At 34.8% G+C, this 21,055-nt stretch overlaps 1 protein-coding gene across 9 annotated transcripts in view; it reads left to right on the top strand.

Annotated features, from left to right (window-relative positions):
• The window catches only part of RAPGEF6 (Rap guanine nucleotide exchange factor 6), a 188,009-nt gene that overhangs the window by 34,046 nt on the left and 132,908 nt on the right, over positions 1–21,055 (top strand). For 8 of the 9 annotated variants that reach the window (XM_053220571.1, XM_053220563.1, XM_015067414.3 and 5 more), the window contains one exon: positions 12,021–12,090. In XM_053220571.1, the coding sequence (XP_053076546.1) occupies positions 12,021–12,090 (70 nt within the window). Of the gene's footprint in view, positions 1–9,220; positions 9,282–12,020; positions 12,091–21,055 lie in introns of those variants that run through there. The other variant, XM_053220584.1, reaches the window with a different exon arrangement.

Raw genomic sequence — 21,055 nt, 5'->3', positions numbered from 1 at the left:
CTTAATTTTTTTAAACAACTTTATTAAGGTATAATTGTAGACTAAACTGTGCATGTTTCAAGTAGTTTGATAAGTTTTGGTGTATGCATACACCTGTAAAACCAGTGCTGTAATAAAGCTAATGAACATATCCATCACTCCCCCCCCCCTCCCCCCACCCCAGATTGCTCATGTCCCTTTGTAAACTTTTTCTTTCATCCGTCCTTGCTCCCTTGGTCCCCAGGGATTATTAATTACTATTATTATTTTTTTGGTCACTTTAGATTACATTTTCTACAATTTTATATGAAGTGAAACATAAAATATATACTCTTGTCTAGCTTTTCACACTAAAATTACTTTGAGATTTATCCATGTTGTGATATGTATCACTATTTCAATATTTCATTTCTTTTTTCTTTAAGTCACTATACTATACATTTGATCACCAGAAGTCACTCCTGTTGTATCTGCACATTTGTTCGCTTTGACCTTCATCACTGTAATTCCTTCTCCCCTGAGTACCTGGCAACCACCATTTTAGTCATTATTTGAAATCAGGTTTTAAAAAAAAAGTTTTGGAACTCTCCATGTGACACCATATAGTATTTGTCTTTCTGTGCCTTGTACGGTTTATTTCATTCAGCATAGTGCCCTTAGTGTTCATCTGTATTCCTTTTTATTACAGTATTCTCTTGTATGGACCACTCTTTGCAGTTCAGCTACTGGTAGACATTTGGGTGGTTTTCTGTTTTTGATTATTTTGACTTGTGGTGCTATCAACATTTGTGTACAAGTCTTTATGTGAACATATGATGTCTTATCTTTTGAGTAAATACATGGGAAGAGAATGGATTATAACCCGTCATGTGTACACATACTTTCATTTATTTTGGGCATATAAGTATGTATTTTGGAACGGCTAGATTATGGGGTAGAGGGATACTTAACCTCTTAAAGTGTCATATTCTTCTAAAGTTGTGCCATTTTACATTCCCACCAGCAATATATGAGAATGCCTGTATCACCTCTTCACGAACACTTGTTAAGGTCAATCTTTTTAAGTTACATGTCTTCGTGGGTATGTGATAGTATCTGATGGTAGTTTAAATTTACATTTCCCTAAAGACTAATGATTGTGAGCATCTTTTCATGTACTTACTTGTCAGTTATATATCTTTTGTGAAGTGTCTTTTTGAATCGTTTGCCCATTTGGGAGGGGCAGGTAGAGTTGTACAATTTCTTATTTTTTAGTTATAGAAGTTCCTTACGCTTTTCACAAGTCCTTTAACAGATATGTGCCACACACATATTTTCTTCACTCTGTGGATTGCTTTTCAGAGGGGAGAAGAACTTAATTTTGATAAAACTCAATTTATCAGGTTTTTTTCTTTAATGGATTATAGTTATGTTGTTGTAGGTAGAAAATCTTTGATTACACATAATTTTTTAAATAATTTTTTCTGTAAGTTTTTTAGTTTCAGATTATGCTATGATAGATTTGTCTGTGATCTGTTTGTGTCTAGTTTTTTACATAGTGTATGATATGTGGATCTCATTTCATACCTATACATACTCAATTGCTCTAGCACCGTTTATTGACAAAACTGTCCTTTCTCTGAATTACCTTTGCATCTTGGTTGAAATTTAATTGACCGTGTGGATCTGTTTCCCAGTTGTTTACTTTGTTTCATTGATTGATTGATTTTTTTTGTATGTGGTACCATTGCTACATTGTCTTGCTGACTCTAGCTTTAAATCCACAAAATGTATGGGTCCTCCCAACTCTGCCAAATTGTTTGGGTCATTATAGGTTCTTTGCAGTTGCATATGAATTTCAAAATAAGTTTATTGATTAAAAAAAAAGAAAAACCTGGGGCATTTACTTTCGAGTACCCCCTCTCTGTAAAGAGAACTTTCCTACTGTTTTTCCTTTCTAATCTTATATTCTTTGCCTGCTGCTCAAAGCCTGGGAGTTTGATTGCACCTGCACTGAATCTGTTAGACCATTTGGGGTAGTATTGACATTTTTTTTTTTTTAATGTTTATTTATTTTTGAGAGAGAGAAGAGACAGAGTGCTAGCAGGGGAGGGGCAGGGAGAGAGGGAGACACAGAATCTGAACCAGGCTCCAGGCTCTGAGCTGTCAGCACAGAGCCTGACATGGGGCTCAAACCCACAAGCTGCAAAATCATGCCCCAGGCCGAAGCTGGATGCTCAACTGACTAAGCCACCCAGGCACCCAGGGTAGTATTGACATGTTAACAGTTTATCTTTTAAACCAGTAACAAGGTGCATCACTCTTTCTGTTTAGGTCTTTAATTTTTTTCAACAGTGTTTTGTAGTTTTCTCTCAGCAGTGTTTTGTAATTTTCACTGTTGAGGTGTTGTATGTGTGATTTTATATCTTGTAGCCTTGCTAAATTTCACGTTATTCTAATAGCTGTCTTACAGATTCTTTAGGATTTTTCTGATCTCTTGTCTACTGATGTGTGAATTGACAGTTTCTTTTTTTTCCCCCTAATTTAAATGTGCCTTCTCCCCATTTTCCTGTCATATTGCCCTGGGAAGAAATTACAGTACAGTGTTGAAGAGATGGGCTGAGAATAGGGGCACCCGGGTGACTCAGTCGGTTAAGCGTCTGACTTCAGCTCAGGTCATGATTTCGCAGTTCGTGAGTTCGAGCCCTGTATTGGGCTCTGTGCTGACAGCTCAGAGCCTGGAACCTGCTTCAAGTTGTTTCTCTCTTTCTCTGCTCCTCCGTTGCTCATGTTCTCTCTCTCTCAAAACCAAATAAACATTAAAAAATTAAATAGAAAATAGATGTGCTGAGAACAGACACTATTTACTTGTTCTGTACTGAAGGGGAATTAGGGATGAGAAGGTAGAAGCATTCAATTTTTCACCAAGTGTATTCCTAGATATAAATTTTTTGTAGATGCCATTTGTCTGGTTGTCAGTTTATAATCTATACTATATTGTACCCTCATCATCAGGCAACCACTGTTCTGCTTTCTAGTAAATACATTACATTTACCACTATTTTTTTAAATGTTTATTTATATTTTTGAGAGAGAGTCTGTATGTCCACAAATGAGTAGGGCAGGGACAGAGAGGGGGACAGAGGATCTGAAGCAGGGTCCCTTCTGCCCAGTTCAGGACTCAGAGTCACAAACTGTGAGATAATGACCTGAGCTGAAATCAGACACTTAACCATCTGAGCCACCCAGACACCCCACATTTACCACTATTTTTTATAAATGGAACAATAAGTTGTCTAGCATTTTGTATTGAAAATATTTCACTTAGCATAATGTTTTGGCGATTCCTTCATGTTACTCTGTATATTGATAATTCATTTTATAAAATTGCTCATTAGTATCCCATTGTATGGATGTACCACTATGTGTTTATACATTCTACTGTTGAAAGACATTAAGGTTGTTTGCAGTTTTTTGCTATAATGAATAAAGCACCTATGAACATTTCTGAACAAGTCTTTTTATGAACATGTGTTTTTTTCTTGGAGTAAATACCTAGTCTTCAGTGGCTAAGTTGTATGGTAGGCATGTTTAACTTGTTAAAAGAACTGCCAAATGTTTTGTTGACTGTTGTACCGTTTATATTGCCATCACCAGTTTGAGTTCCCATTACTTATCCTTTTCAGTGCTTGATATGGTTAGTCTTTAATTTTTGCTCTTGTGCTATGTATGTAATGGATTGTGTGGTATTAATATGCATTTCTGTGATAACTACTAGCATTTTTGCATGTAGTTATTAACCATTCACATACCTTCTTTTGTGAAAAGTTGGTTCAGTTCTTTAGAGGTTGTCTTTTTATTTTTGAGTTATATGAGTTACTTATCATGGGTAAAAATTAACAGATATATCTGTTGAATATATTTTTCCTCGACTATTTCATGCCTTTGCAGTTTTCAGTGGCAACTTCTTTGTTACAAAGCCTCAAGGATGATTTTTTCCCCTTTTATTGTAATACTTATGTGTTCTAATTAATCTTGGCATACTCCAAGTTTGTAAAAATTTATTTCTGTTTTTTAAGACAGTTTTCTTGAAATAGCTTTATTGGAGTATAATTTGCATACCATAAAATTCATCCATCTTAAGTTCACAGTTGAATAATTTATGGTAAATGTGTACATTGGTACATGACATTTACAGTTGACTTGCATTGCCTGAAAAAGTTCCCTCATGCTCTTTTGCGGTTAATCTGATCTCCTTTCTGTCATTAGATACTTGCTGTAGATATTTAGAAGTAGTCTTTTGTTTTTGGCTTCTGTCAGCATGTTTTGAGATTCTCCCATATTGAGCACGTATCACTTGTAACACACGTATTTTTTTAAATTACTGAATCGTACTTCAATCTAGAAAGATACCCCATTTTGTCTAGCCATTTACCAGAAGATAGAAATTTAAAAATTAAAAATTTTTTATTAAGTTTTGGAGTTTTTGCAAATAATGCTGTTACCAAGATTTGCTTACAAGTCTTTGTATGGGCCGTGTGTTTTCATTTATTGTGTAGATTGTTCTGTTGTATGACAAGCATATATTTAACTTTTGGAAAGCACCAAATTGTTTAAAAGATGACTGTACTGTTTCACATTCTGACCAGCAACATACAATAAATGTAGTTTATCCATATCCTCTCCATCACCTGGTATTGGCAGTCTTTGATTGTTACTGTTTCATTGTATACTTAATGACATCTCCATGTGATTTCAATTTGCATTTCAGTAGTGACCAGTGCTTTTGTGGATCTTTTCTTGTGCTTAGTAGGCATTTCTACTTTGTTGAAAATCGTTCACCCCTTTTCTCTATTTTCAGTTGTATTGTTTGTCTTAATACCAATTGTAAGAATTTAAAGTTGATTCTTGAACAGCTGATGTAAACATCCATGTGCATCTTTTTGTGTGGACATGAGTTTTCAGCTCCTTTGCGTAAATTCCATAGAATGTGATTACTGGGTCATATGGTAAAAGTATTTTTAGTTCTCTTCTTGTTCACTTTAGAGTTCTTTGTGTCTTTGTATTTTGGATAACAAGCCTTACTCAGATGGAGATTTTGCAAATATTTTTCCCAATCTGGGGCTTGTTTTCTCATTCTCTTGACTTTGTCTTTTGTAGAGTAGGTTTTAATCTTAATGAAGTTGAGCGTATCATTTATTTCATGCATCATTCCTTTGATGTTGGAACTAAACGGTCACTGCCATACCTAGAATCATTTAGCTTTTTCCTATGTTTTATAGGAGTTTTATGTTTTACATCTAGATCTCTGATCCATTTTGACTTAATTTCAGTGTAGAGGGGGAGTAAGATGTGTGTCTAGATTCATTTTTTTGACGTGTTTTCAGCACAGTTTGTTGAAGAGACTGTCTTTGCTCCACTGTATTGCTTTTGCTCTTTTGTCAAAATCAGTTGAGCATATTCATGGAAATCTAATTCTGGGCTCTCTGTTCTGTTTTGTTGATACCTTTATTTTTTAACCAGCACCACAGTGTCTTGTTGCCTGTACCTTTATGATACATTTTAAAGTCAGTTAGTGAGTTAGTGTCACTCTTCTGACTTAGTTCTTCTTCTTCAGTATTGCATTTGCTATTCTAGGTCTTTTGCCTGTCCATGTATTCTTTAGAATTGGTTTTTCAGTACAGTATTTGCAAATAACATGATGAGATTTTAATTGGAATTGTACTGAATATATAATTCAAGATGGGAAGTAATGACATTCTGACAATGAATCTTCCTATCCACGAACATGGAATCACTCTTCATTTATTTAGTTATTTTTTATACTTTTTTAAATTAATGTTTATTTATTTATTTTGAGAGAGAGTACAAACAGGGGAGGGGTAGAGAGTGAGAGAGAGAAAGAATCCCAAGCAGGCTCCGTGCTTTCAGTGCAGAGCCCGATGTAGAGCTCGAACTCATGAATCACGAGATCATGATTTGAGCCGAAGTCAAGAGTCGAGCAGTAAACTGATGAGCCACCCAGGCGCCCTATTTAGATCTTCAATATCATTGATCAGAGTTTTGTAATTTTCATCATATAGGTCTCATACATTATTCTGGTAGATTTTTACCATAGAATTTCATTTTTTGGAGGGCAGCTAATGGAAATGGCATTGTATTTTTAATATCAAATTCCATTTCATTCAAAGTGTATAAGAAAGTAATTGGCTTTTGTATATTAAACTTGTACCCTGTGACCTTGTTGTAATCGCTTATTCCAGAAGTGTTTTTGGTGTTTCCCCCCTTACTCCAGATTTTCTACATAGATAAACATGTTATCTGAACAGGATGGTTTTATCTTTTCCTTCTCAATCTTACACCTTCTGTTTCCTTTTCTTAGTGTGTTAGCTAGGTCTTCCACTATGAACTTGAAAAGCAGTGGTTGAGGGGGACATCCTTGCTTAGTTTCTGATCTTAGTGGTTATTCGCTATTAGTTTTTTTAAATAGTCTTTAACAAGTTGAGAGGGTTCCCGTGTACTTCTGGTTTACTGGGTCTTTATCTCGAATGGGTTTTGGATTTTGTCAAATTTTTTTTTGCATCTATTGATATAATTCTATAGTTTTTCTTTAGCCTGTCGATGTGATGGATTACATTAATTGATATTTGAATATTGAACTATCCTTGTATACTTTATTTTTTTAATTTTTTTAACATTTTTATTTATTTTTGAGACATGGAGAGACAGAGCATGAACGGGGGAAGGGCAGAGAGAGAGGGAGACACAGACTGAAACAGGCTCCAGGCTCTGAGCTGTCAGCACAGAGCCCGACGCGGGGCTCGAACTCATGGACTGTGAGATCATGACCTGAGCCGAAGTCGGACGCTTAACCGACTGAGCCACCCAGGCGCCCCTATCCTTGTATACTTTAGTTAAATCCTCCTTGGTTGTGGTGTATAATTTTTACTATACATCCTAGCCATATCATAGTCTGGTTCTGATGCTTGATCTGTCTTTTTCGTCTGTGTCTTTTGTCTTCTAGTATTGCCTTCTCATGATGTAGATGTACTGGGTAAGCCAGACATGATGTACTGGGTAAAAGGAATTGCTATAAATAGGCCTTTAGTAATATACTGGTAAGGTGTGAGAGGAGGGGGCCTTTCCTAATATACAGGTAAGGTGTGAGAGGAGGGGAAGCATTTCATAGTCCTGTGATTAGATCTCAGTCTTTTGGTGAGCCATTAACTCTGTATTTTGAACTTGCCTTGTATTTCTCAGTTTCTACCCCCTCCCCACCATCCCCTTGAAGTGGGTCAAGATTGCTAGAGTGGGCTGGAGTTGGGCATTCCCTTTCTCCTTATGGAAGGTTGAGTATTTTCCTTTCTAAAGGTCACTTAGGCTCTGATGGGCAGACCTTGAAAAGAAGTCAAGAATACTGTAGGATGTTTCAAAATGGTCCTCTGCCCCTGCCCTCGCCAGAAGTACAAGGGTCTCTCTTACATATTCTGAGATCCTGGTAGAGATCAGTGAGGTAAAACTCAAAAGTGTCGAGGCCCCTTCAGTTGACTGTGTCTCTGAAGTTTTTAACTCTCAGAGTTGTCCACACTGAGCTTCCAGCAGTTCATCAATTATATAGTTTGGTTTTTCTTATCCTGGTGCTAGTGCCTGCAGAAATTGCTATTCTGGGTTGTAATTATCTATACTTGTCTGTTCCCTTCAATTTGGGGGCAACAGTTTGCTCAGTTATCTCAACTCTATTACAGAGGTAAGAAAAAGTGGGTGACTTACTAGGTAGTTCATTTTTTTACTTGTTATTAGGACAGATAGCAATTTCTAAGATTCTTATATGCCAGAACAGAAACTGAAAGTCTGGAAGTATTTTGAATCTTTAGATTACTTGGGGGACATTTGTAATCTTAACAACATAGCATTATCCGATCCATGGACATGGATTGTTTCTACTTACATTTACATCTTTCATTTCTCTCACTTATATTTTACATTTTTTCAGTGTGTAGGTCTTATGTTTTTGTTACACTGTTTACAAGTATTTTTCTTTTTGATCCTATTCTGGATGGCATTGTTTGCTTCATTTCATGTTTATTTTATTCATTGCTAGTATATAAAAACATTGCTAATTCGTTTTTATATGTGGATGTTATATCCTGTGATCTTGATACACTCTAAGTTTTCTAAGAAAGTTTATAGGTCCTTAGAGTTTTGCTGCACTCAGAATGAGTTGTCTCTGGTAAAGACATTTATTTCTTTGTACCCATTGTTTATGCCTTTAATTTTTTTCCTTGTGTTACTACCCTGGCTTTAATCTCCAGTACATTGTTGATTGGAAGTGATGAGAATGGACAGCTTTGCCTTGTTGACGATGCATAATGTAATCCCTAGATTAACTATTAAGAATTTAACAACAGCAGGGGCACCTGGGTGGCTCAGTTGGTTGAGTGGCCGACTTCATTTCAGGTCATGATCTCACGGTTCATGGGTTCAAGCCCCACGTCGGGCTCTGTGCTGACACTTCAGAGCCTGGAGCCTGCTTCCAATTCTGTCTCCCTTTCTCTCTGCCCCTCCCCTGCTTGCGCTCTGTCTCTCTCTAAAATAAATAGACATTTGAAAAATTTAAAAAAAATTTAACAACAAAAAAGCATTTAAAAATCATCACAGGAATTAAAATGGTACACTGAAAACACTTGTTTAATAGAAATGATGGCAATAATGTAGAAGCAGAGGCACAAAAAAGATGAGGCATTTACAAAATAAGTAGAAAAACCATGTCAGTAATTTCATACTTGTGGTCTAGGCACTCCACTTAAAGGACAGATTAACAGATTCTTTGGTAATCCAAGATACAGTTATATGCTTTAGGTTCAAAGCACAAATACATTTGTAGTAAAAGGATGGAAAAGAACATAGTAGGCAAATTATATTCATAAGAGAACTGGAGGGGTCATATCAATATCAATCAAAATCAATTATAAAATCCAAAATATTACTAGAGACTAAGAGCAAATTTTCATAGTGCTAAAAGGATGAGTATATTAGGAACATAAAACGGTTTTTACCATCTATATATTTTCTGATGGGAGTCCTAAAATAAAAGAAGTAAAAACTGACAGAATTGAAAAGATCATTAGAAATTCAACTCTTACAGCTGGAGATTCAGAACTCTGTCTATAATCAGTAGAACCACTAGATTGAAAAATTAGAAAAGCTATTTAGCTTGAGAGGTACAATTACCACTTTGATACATTGGTGTTTTTTTTTTTTTTTTCAGACTTCTAGATCATTCTCCAGGATAGAGCATATTCTAGGCTATCAAACAAATCTCAGTAAGTTTTAAAAGGGTGAGATAATTCAGGGTTTGTTTTCTGAGTATGTTCGAATTAAATTATAAATCAATTCCAGAAAGAAATGTGGGAATTTACACAATATATTTATAAATGACCCATAGGTCAAAGAATAGTTGACATTGGAAATTAGAAAATGTTTTGAAATGAATGAAAACGAACACATGTCAAATATTGAGTTTCACTTAAAGCATCCTGGAGGGAAATTCACAGCACTCAATTTGGAGCACCTTCATGAGAAAAGAAAAATGGTCTCAATTCAGTCATGTTAAGTTTCCATCTTAAGAATAAGAATAGCAAAGTAAATTTGAAAAAGAGGTAAAGCTTGAGTAGCAATCACTGGAATAAAAACCATAAAAACAATAGAGAAAATCAATGAACTGAAAAGGTCAACAAAGTTGATAAACTTTGGGATAGACTGACCATTTTAAAAAGAAAACACAAATTACCAAAATGAGGCTTGAAAGAAGAGACATTATTGTCCTACAGAAATTAAAATATTAGAAAATTTTATGAGCCACTTTATAACAAATTGGGCAAATCTTACAAAGACATATATTGCCATAAATAGAGTGTAAGAGAAACTTTGATTATACTTATAAAAAGTAAAGAAATTGATCATTACACTTATGCCCACATAGGAAAGCCTAGGCCCAAAGAGCTTTAGTGCTAAATGTTTTCAGGTATTTAAGAAAGCACTGTTAATTATCCTATGCAAACTCTTTTGGAAAATAGGGGAAGAGGGAGCACCTACAACCTATTTTATGAGTCCAATATTATCCTGACACACCAGACAAAGACATCACAAGAAAACTATACATTGTTATCTCTCATGAACATACATGCAGAAATCATTAACAAGATAACAGAAAACCAAATCCAGGAATATATTAATAAAGTATTAAAAACTGAGTAAGTGGATTTATTTCGGGAATGCAAGAGGGTTTACTATCCATAAATCAATTAATACAATATACTCTGTTAGTAAAATAAAGGACAAAAGCCATATCCTTTTTAGTAAACAAAAAAAAATTTGAAAAAAAACCTGTTCATGATAATTTTTTTTAAGTTTATTTATTTATTTGGAGAGAGAAAGAGAGTACCAGCGGGTGAGGGGCATAGTGAGAGAGAGAGAGAATCCTAAGCAGGCTCTGCACTATCAGCTCAGAGTCCGATGCAGGGCTTGTGACCTGAGCCAAAAATCAAGAGTTGGACACTCAGCCGATTGAGCCACTCAGGCTCCCCGTCATGATAAAAATTTTGAGCATACTAGACATAGAGAAGGAAATTTCCTAATTCTGATCTAGTGCTCATACGTAAATGAAGTTTTTTTTATTTTCACTTCTAGGGATCACAGCCCTGTTCTTTCTGTTTTCCAGTGTCTTGAAACTGATGTTGTATATATTTTGTCTGATGTTTTAGTTTTTTTTTCAGGTGGGAGAATAAATCTAGTCCCTGTTTCTCTGTCTTCAGTAAAAGCAAACTTTGACAAATTTAGTTCTAATTATTTTATGCATAAAATGATTAGGTGATGTTTTGTAGAAAAAAAAAATAGACTGTTCTGCTTAAGAAAAAAAAGTGAGTTTTATGTTTAGAAGTAATTTATTAGATATTAAGATTTTGTTGCAAGATTGATGTGATGCCTACTGTGCACTAAGGAGGCACCTTAGGATTTTGTTATGAACCATTATTTGTATATAACTTTATGTGGAGAATTAAAATTTTTATAATAGTGAATTTTTCATAAAAGTACATGATAGGTCACTTTCTTTATTCAATCTCTGTTTCCAGTCTATAAAATTGCATAATGTTTTATAAAGGACTTCTGTATTTCTTTATTAAGTTTACTTTTTGATATTTTCTATTTTGCATGATTAGTGGAGTTACTTTTTAATTTGGTTACTTTGGAGCAATATTTTAGATATTTTATAATTGGCCATGGTACTTAATTTTCATTGATGTAATATTTTAGATTGCTTTTATAATTTTCTTTAAGTGTGGTTTGCATATTAGGTATGTTAATACTGTGTCTCTTAGATAATTAACAAGTATTTTATTCTCTTCCCTCCTCCCCACTTTTTAAAATTATCAGTTTCTCTTTTCAAACAGAAACATTGTTTTTCCTTTATGAGTGCTCGCTTTTTTGATTTGCTGAGAAATCTTTCTCCCAGGTAAAGAATGTAGAAATATATTTTCTTTGAAAACTAAATCAGTTTAGTTTTTATGAAAGAACTAGCCATGGACTCCCAACACTGTTTTTGAAAAATAAATCACCTGTTTATCTTACTACATTTATGTGTGTATTTAAATGTGGCTAGTATCTTTTGTTTATTACTGCTCCCAAAATATTATAATAATTTATTTTCATAAAAGTACTCTATAGTGGTGGCTTCATTTTTTATTAGGTGTTTTTACTTTAATTCAACATTATACCAAAATCAAAACTTGAGATTAGGCAAGTATCTTTTATGATTAGCTTTAGAGACGAGTTGAAGGCAGATACTTCAAAAGAATTTTTACAGAGAATTTTGTTGAGATCACTTATATCTGTAAACAAGAAGAAAGGTGATTTTGTTTTTAAGAAAATCTTATTCACATATGTGTTAGGGTTACAATTTCTTGGTTAACATCTAGGATTTTGGGTTTTTTGCTTCCTATATGATATATTTTATCTGTAATCTTTGCTAAAGAAATTGTTTTTTGTTTTTTGTTTTTTTATAGTTTTGGTAAGCAGTTTGGAGGAAAAAGAGGATGTGATTGTCTTGTATTAGAGCCTTCAGAAATGATTGTGGTAAGAACTCTAAAGAATGCTGAATTGTTTTTTTCTTTGCTTTTTGTTTTATATACTTGAGTTTCAACTTTAAATGTAAGCTTTTAAATACTGAAGGAGGTTCCATTACTGTGACATTTAAAATATTAAGTAGCATCAGACCTATATATCAAATTTGATATGTTTTTATCTACTTTAAGTTTTTCCTGATCCTTGAGAAAATTTGGAAAATGATACAGTTACATACAACATTTACAAATTTGGTGATTTCTTCTACTAGTTTTACCAGAAATTTTAAATGAAGGCACCCTGATTTTTCGAGTGTTTTCTCTTTTCCTATTCAATTTAGTTAATAATCTTTTAACATCCATCACTCTGTGTGCTGGACTTGAGGGAAAGAGAGACAAAGAGACACAAAATTATAACCAAGTAAGAAGTGGTTTAGATCTTAATATTTTTACTTAGAGTATATTTAAGGAATAATCCTTTTTCCTAAGAAATCTAGGTAGTTGATGTAAAGTTAGAAAATCTAACTTTATTTTGTTTTCTAAGCATTAAAAGAACCAAAAACATAGCTTTGTTTTAACCTGTTCTGAGATGACCTCGATCGACTCATTGTCCTCCTAGCATCTCATGTAGATGATCCTGTCATCTAATTTGATTTTAAACTATTGAGAAGTGAGATTGCATTCTTTTTTTTTTTAATTTTTTTTTTTAACGTTTATTTATTTTTGAGACAGAGAGAGACAGAACATGAATGGGGGAGGGGCAGAGAGAGGGGGGGGACACAGAATCGGAAGCAGGCTCCAGGCTCTGAGCCATCAGCCCAGAGCCCGATGCGGGGCTCGAACTCACAGACCGCGAGATCGTGACCTGAGCTGAAGTCGGACGCTTAACCGACTGAGCCACCCAGGTGCCCCGAGATTGCATTCTTAATGAAGGATTTTATTTTCAGGCATCAAAACTAAACCATTTCACCATTTCATGGTGCTGTTGTCATGCACATCTTCAAATAGTTTCTGTTTTCTACAAACTCGATCACCTACATTATCATGCACTGACTGTCCTAGATTTCATATTTTAACTCCTAAAAGACAAAAATTAGGTCTTAATTAGTTTGTGTCTTTGTTAGGATTGCAGAGTGCTGCTTGCATAGTAAGTATTCAGTGAATGTTAAGTCCATTGAAGTTTGCTCAAGGCTTGGACTATGTATTATGTTAAGTGTTTGTATATATAGTGTATCTAGTAAGGCCTCAGAACTCTCCCTTTTAAATAAATGTATTGAGGGACATGGCAAGAAAACTAGCTCAAGAAGTACTGGTTTTCTCACTGATTTGTCATTTGATCTATTTTGTATTTCTTTTACTTTATCAGGAAAGAATTGTGCTTTTTACTGCAGTGTTCTCATGTGCATTTTTTTGTTGTTGTTGTTTGGTTCTATTGTGGTAAAATACGCAACATAAAATTTACTATCTTAACCATTTTTAAGTATTTAGTTCACTATGTTAAGCTAATAACGTAGAAATTAATCACTCATATATTATTAAATTAATTTTTCCCTTAAGTCAAAGGGAAAGCTTTTTTCTTCCCATATCTGAAGTTAGCCTTTTCTCTAAGGACACCTGCTTGCTTTTACTGGAGGACAGTATTTAAAGCCATGATGTGGCTGCCAGTTGTTTTCGTTGCTCCAAGCACCTCTTTGCTTATAGGGCCTCTCAATAAACAGAGTTAGAAAATATATCTGTGAGTGTATGTATACCCACACACTTATGTATACATATATCTTTCTTTCTGTATGTGTTTGATTATTCTGGCCTTTCCTCTTGGCTTTTTTGTACCTCCTTTTTCTACCAGTGAGAAACTTGGTGTCTGTTATCATTATATTTATTTACACAGAGTGGTTTAAGAATTGCTTGCTCATAACATTGGAGACAGTGCACAGTGCTGCTAGCTAGAGTGATGTGCACAAATACATCTATTTTAAGTGTACAAGTTGTTGAGATTTTACAAATGTATAATCCTTATAACTTACCTCTATATCAAAGTATAAAATATTTTAATCATCCATCCTAAAAGCAAGGAAGTACTCAGAGAATTATAGGAACCTGGCAAAAGACAGAGGAACCAGATTAAAAGGACTCCTGTTTGCCAAATATGGGACAATTTGAGAATCTACATAAAAATTCATATTAATCATACCCCTGTATATAACATAAGAATTTATAAGTTCTCCAGATATGGATGAATGAATGAGGGAGATGTTCTTCCTGATAATGTAATGTGAACTAATAAATACAGAAAAAATGATTTTAGAAAATCACTAATGAATGCTAAGACTTGGGGGCTAATGTTTGAGAAACCAGAATACTTACATAATCTGAACATATCTCTCCACAAATCATTTATGAAGGGAAAAATTACCAAATCTCTAATGGGGTAACATGGAGGATACCCCTATAATGAATATCATTGCTACCACCATCAGTCTGGGCACAAGCTGATAACATACTAGTCCTGATATGATGAACTGAGAAGGACAAAAGATCACATTTGTGAGAATTTCCTGCCAGAAATGCATGCCTGAATGTAGTCATTAGAAAATACCAGACAAAACAAATTGAAGACATTCTACCAATTGACTGGCCTATACTCTAAACATTCCAGTGTCAAAAAACACAGAGAAAGACTGAGGAATTATTCTAGATTAAAGACCAAAAAAAGACACATTACTAAACACAATGCTTGATCTTGTATTAAATCTTGGACACAGAGGGGCATTGTGGCTATAAATGCATTTGGCACAATTGATGAAAATTGAATATGGACTTGTGGATTAGATAATACTGAATTTGCTGATTTTGAGAAATATACTTGGGTTGTGTGATACAAAATCTTTGCTCTTAGGAAATATATATTGACATCTTTTGGCGTCAATTTATACTAAGATGTTTCAGAAAAAAAATTGTGTGTATATAATATCTTAAAAATTACCAAAAAATCACATCAAATATTTATTGATTGATTGATGGTTGGTTGGTAATTTTTAAATTCCGAAACCTCATTTCATTGATGAGCAGCATAAAAAAAAAAAAAATGCTTTATAAGTTATAGGAGAAGATAATACAAAATAGTTTTAAGATTTTTATTTCTGATATTTCTGAAGGATTTTATCAAAATGTCCTATGAATCTTGATTTTTTTTTTTTTTTGGTTTATCACCATGACAACATCTTTTTTTATAAGTATGCACCACGCCCAACATGGGGCTTGAACTCACAACCCCAAGATCAAGTTGCATGCTCTACTGACTGAGCCAGCCTGGTGCCCCAATATTATATCTTTTGATATATAAAAATGTATTAAATATTTTGTACCAGTATAAATCTTTGATATTCTGTATTTTTTTAGATGAAATTATTTAGCATTCCTTAAAGGTAGAATTGCAAATATGATAGAAGTAAATGTTTCTTATGTTGATAAGTTCTTTCAAATGGTTTGACTGTGTATTTGTACAAATTTGAGTAACTCCTGTAGTGATTGGGAATGCCTGGTAATGAACATCTTCCTGATCACCTGTTAAGTTAGTCTTCTTAATCTGACATATTATAAGGAAATCTCCCTCTTGCAGCTTACTTGTGCGTACTTTCATATACCTATTTATGGGCATTTTTTTTTTCTTACTGTTATTCTGTCTTGTCCATTTTCCTACCTGGATTATTCTTCTTTTTATTTAAAAAAATTTGTTTACTAAGAGCTTTTTATTAAGGAATGAGCCCTTTTGCTTATACAGTGTTGTAAATATATCATTTTCTCACTGAAGTTAAAATGAATTTTACATCAGGTTTTTTTTTTTAATCTATAAAGGTATTTTCCTCTTAGAACTTTCTGGTTAGGGTCATGCTTATTATTAGAAAGACCTTCCCCATGACAACATTATTTAACTTTTAACCTGTATTGCTTTCTAGAATTTGTTAGTTCCTTTTTAAAAAGTTTTAGAACTCACTCCTCTGGGGAGCAGAAGACAATGATAACCAGTTAACAAAGTGTCTCCCAACATTTCCTCCAAATACAATGCAGAACTACAAGAAGAATGAAAGAATTGTACACATATACCATGCTCATGGCATAACTTGGAAGCAGAGAATGACAAATTTTGAAAGTAATAGTAAGTAAAAGGAGAAAACCCACCAATTCTCAGCATGTTATCTCTCCCACTCTATGTCTTTTCCCAACCCTCAGCCATCCAAGGCTTTGTGGTGAGCAAAGGCCAACCAAGCAGATTTGCAGAAAACACACAAGATGGAAGCTAACAAGTGGACTAAGGTTAACCTGCACTGCCAGAAGGACTAACTCCACACAAAATGTAAAATTGTGTGTGTGTGTGTGTGTGTGTGTCATAGATCAGAACACAGATTACAGGGAAGTCATTTAAAATGAAATGATTTGCTAAAGTCGTCTTCTAAGTGTGTATCTTCGGGGTTAAGACAAAGGTATTTAAGTGCTAAAGAAGAAAGTAACACATTGGGAAATTTTAGCTTTCTGCAAGACAAAGTGAACACAAAATTACAGTCTTATGATGCCTTTCCCCACCTCCCACCCTGCAAAACAAAAGGAAAAAGTATCCTAAAATACCTGGACCTCAAAGTATTTGATAATTTCCTATTAAACTAGGAATCTTGTAAAACATTCCAGTATCACAAAAAGATAAAAAGAGAAGGTGAATAAATGCATATAGTTATTACAAAAAAAATGAAAAACAGATTCATTACATACCAATTATCCCCATTCTAGAAAAAAAACCATGCAGATGAAAATTGACCATACTTTAGAGATAAACATATTCAGTCAAGCATTCGAGGACACTTTTTAAAAACGTAAAATCAGGAATTCAAAAACCAAGAAAAGAAAATGAGAAGAAAAATAGAATCAAAGAGTATAAAATCAGTAAAGGAATTGAAGATATAGGAAAAAATTATTTTAGAAACAAATTAAGGATGCCTCAGGGAGAATACACTCAAATGAAAGTTTAATAAGGTACATTGAACATATCAAAATTACAGTGAGATATCATGTTATACCTATCAAAAGCAAGAAATAAAGGTTAGTGAGGATGTAGAGAAAAGGAATCCTCACACACTGTTGGTCGGAATGTAAATTGTTACAGCCAGTGTGAAGAATAGCATGGAGGTTCCTCAGAAATTTTTAAAAAGTAGTACCATATGATCCAGTAACTCCACTGGTCGGTTTTTCCGCAAAGAAAACAAAAACATTAGTTTGAAAAGATACATTCACTCCTATGTTTATTGCATCACTATTTACAGTACCCAAGAATTGGAAGCAACCTAAGTGTCTATAGGCAAATAGATAAGGAAGATATGGTATATATGCAATGGAGTATTACTCAGCCATAAAAAGAATGAGATCTTGACATTTGTGATAACATGGAAGGTCCTAGAGGATATTATGCTTAAGGAAATAAGTCAGACTGAAAAAGACAAATAACATATTTCACCCATGTGGAATGTTAAAAAACAACAACAACAAAAAAAAACAAGAAAAAGCAGAATCAGACCTATTAATATGGAGAACAGACTGATGGTTGCCAGAGGGGAAACTGGGTGGGAGGTGGATAAAATGGGTGAAGGAGGGGAGTGTGAGATGGAGGCTTCCAGTTATGAAATGAGTAAGTCATGGGAATGAAAGGAATGTAGTCAATGATATTGTAATAATGTGTATGGTGACAGATGGTAGCTCTGAGCATAGCATAATGTTTAAACTTGTCAAATGACTATGTTGTGCACCTGAAACTAACCTTGTTTGTCAACTATACTTAAAAAAAAAAAAGGGAAAAACTAAATGAAAATGACAAAAAGAATGAAGTACAAGGTGTCAGAAGTATTAATGTACTTGAAAGCTGCTGAGAGAGTAGATCTTAAACTTTGTCACCCCAGAAACGAAATGGTAGTTATGTGATGGAGGTGTTAGCTAAGGCAATGATGATAAATCATTCCGCATATAAATGTGTTGAATCAGCACATTGTATACCTTAAATTTACACAGTCTTAATTTTTTTTGTTAAGTTTATATATTTATTTTGAGAGAGAGCGAGCACAAGCAGGGGAGGGGCAGAGAGAAGAAGAGAGAGAATCCCAAGCAGGCTTCACACCATCAGCAAAGAGCCTGATGCGGGGCTTGAACCCACGGACTGTGGGATCATGATCTGAGCCAAGATAAGAGTCGGATGCTTAACCAGCTATGCCACCCAGGCACCCCTGAATGTAAACAATCTTACATGTGAATTGTATCTCAAAGCTGGAATAGAACAAGTGTCAGAGAAAATAGTGAAAATTAAAGTTAGGCAATGAAGGGATAATGTTCATAATTTTAACACTTCCAAGACAGAGAAATCCATGGAAAGCAACTATATTTAAAACAATACTTAATGAAAATTCTTTAGAAATTAAAAAAGATTCAGATCTATACATGTAAAGGGTCTGCTGGGAACTGGGGAAATGAGCCCATAACTACCATTTCCAGGACATTTCCTGATAAAACTATTTGATTTCAAAGAAAAAATCCTTGAAGCTTACAGTTAAAAACCTCACATAACTTTCAAAGGTAAACAAATTGAACTGATTCAAATATTTAAAATACCACTGATGGGGCGCCTGGGTGGCACAGTTGGTTAAGCGTCCGACTGCAGCCAGGTCACGATCTCGCGGTCCGGGAGTTCGAGCCCCGCATCAGGCTCTGGGCTGATGGCTCAGAGCCTGGAGCCTGTTTCCGATTCTGTGTCTCCCTCTCTCTCTGCCCCTTCCCCGTTCATGCTCTGTCTCTCTCTGTCCCAAAAATAAAAATAAACTTTGAAAAAAAAATAAATAAAATAAAATACTGCTGGGACAATCAAAACAAGGGACAGTACAGCAGCATTTAAAAAAGAGGAAGTATAGGGGCGCCTGGGTGGCTCAGGCAGTTAGCGTCTGACTCCAGCTCAGGTCATGATCTCATAGTTTGTGGGTTTGAGCCCTGCATTGGGCAGGGAGCCTGGAGCCTGCTTCGGATTCTCTCTCTCTCTCTCTCTCTCTCTCTCTCTCTCGCTCGCTCGCCTGGAGCCTGCTTCGGATTCTGTCTCTCTTTCCTTCTCTCTCTCTCTCTCTCGTCTCTCTCGTCTCTCTCTCTCGGGCAGGGAGCCTGGAGCCTGCTTCAGATTCTATCTCTCTTTCTGTCTCTCTCTCTCTCTCTCTCTCTCTCACACACACACACACACAACTAAATAGAAGCATTCAGACATTAATAAGAAAAATAAATAAAATTAAAAAGAAAGTATGAACTAATGATTTTATATCAGCCACACTATCTTTATCAGGGTTAGGGGAAAACAGTTTTCATGTGTGAACTTAGGGAACACACCCATGAGCTGTTTTTAAGGAATCTGCTAGAGGATATTTAATCCACCTGAGAAATAACTGGGAAAACCTCAGTAAAAGAAACAAAGATGAATGTTTAAAGTATATAAATGTACTGGTAAGACTAAAACACAGGTAGAGATGTGAGGGAAACACTACAGTTTTATATGTTGTGATAGAATAGAAATAATACAAATGAAGGAAAAGGGAGAGTGAAATAGGAAAAAGAATAAGCTTTATTGATGTTATTGATTGCATAAAAATGGGTGTTAAAATAGCAATAAAAATGCTAAACTAGATAGTTATCACATGTGGGATTTGATTACTATGTAATCTGGTAGTTTACTTATTTCATATATGTTGGCAGAAGACTTAAGACTTGTGGGTCAGAAACAGAGAACTTTTTTACTTGTAGTTTAGCAAGCAGCATATCATTAGCATATTTCTCTAGATTCCTCTTGCTTCCCAGGTCCCACAGAGGCAATGCTGGGTGGCCCATACTGATGCCACACACATAGTAGGTTTGCATCACGACTGAGAATCACTGAGCTTGGGGAATGACTGCTTTTATAGTGAGCAGCCTGCTTTTTTTTTTTTTTTTTCCCAGCAGGAAACATTATCTCATCCTTCAGGATTGCTAACTACAAGCACAGCTCTGAGAAATGGCCCAGTTAATGAGTGGTTAGGACTCTGCATTCTTGGCCAATGCAGCAAAATGTGTGGAAGCACAAGAGGCCCAGGGAAGACTTTGTTTCCCCACAGATAGTAAAAGAACAGTAAGAGAACAGGTGGACCATAATAAGTATTGGCAAGGGTGTAGAGAAATTCAAGCACTCATACATCGCTGGTAGAAATAGAAAGTGATGCACTGTCTTTGGGAAACAATTTGACAGTTGATGAAATAGGTAAAGTCTCTGTGGAGTACATCAAAAAGTATAGAGAAACCAGAGGGAAAATGGGCAGAAGGAATAAATTCACAGGAGATCCAAATATCAGAGGTAACATGCAGATTTTAAAACAGCTGATGGGTATTACAAGGATTTAGTGGAGAGTTTTAGAAGATTAGAAACTGTAAAATGAAAGAATGAATTCCAACTTCTACAACTAGAAACATCTATAAATGAAAGTAACTCAGTAGGTGAGTTTTACAGAAGATAAAACTTGGCTGAGTAGTGGGTTAGGGAACTGAATTATAAGCAGGAAGAAAATGAACAGATGAAGAAAAAACTTTAAAAATACATGATGGAGTGTAGGAGACAGATAATAGAAAAGGTCTTACATGAGTAATTGGATTCATAGAAGGAAAACATGACAGAAGTAATGGAAGAGAGAATGGCTGAGAATTTTCCAAAACTATCAAAAGAAATCAACTCACAGATTTTAGAACTCTACAATCTCAAGGCAGGATAAATACAAAGAAACTTTGGCATAAGCACATTACAATAAAACCGGAAGCCAAGAACAGAGTTATAAAAAGAAAATACATTACTTTTAAACCACCACAACTGGTAAAACACCTACTGACAGCAAAAATTTAAGGTACGTTTGTTAAGGATTGAACAATTTTCCAACAAAAGCTAA

Source organism: Acinonyx jubatus, chromosome A1, assembly GCF_027475565.1.
Source record: "Acinonyx jubatus isolate Ajub_Pintada_27869175 chromosome A1, VMU_Ajub_asm_v1.0, whole genome shotgun sequence".
Lineage (NCBI taxonomy): Eukaryota > Metazoa > Chordata > Mammalia > Carnivora > Felidae > Acinonyx > Acinonyx jubatus.
Note: the sequence above shows the minus strand (reverse complement) of the source record. Positions and strands in the feature narration are given on the sequence as shown.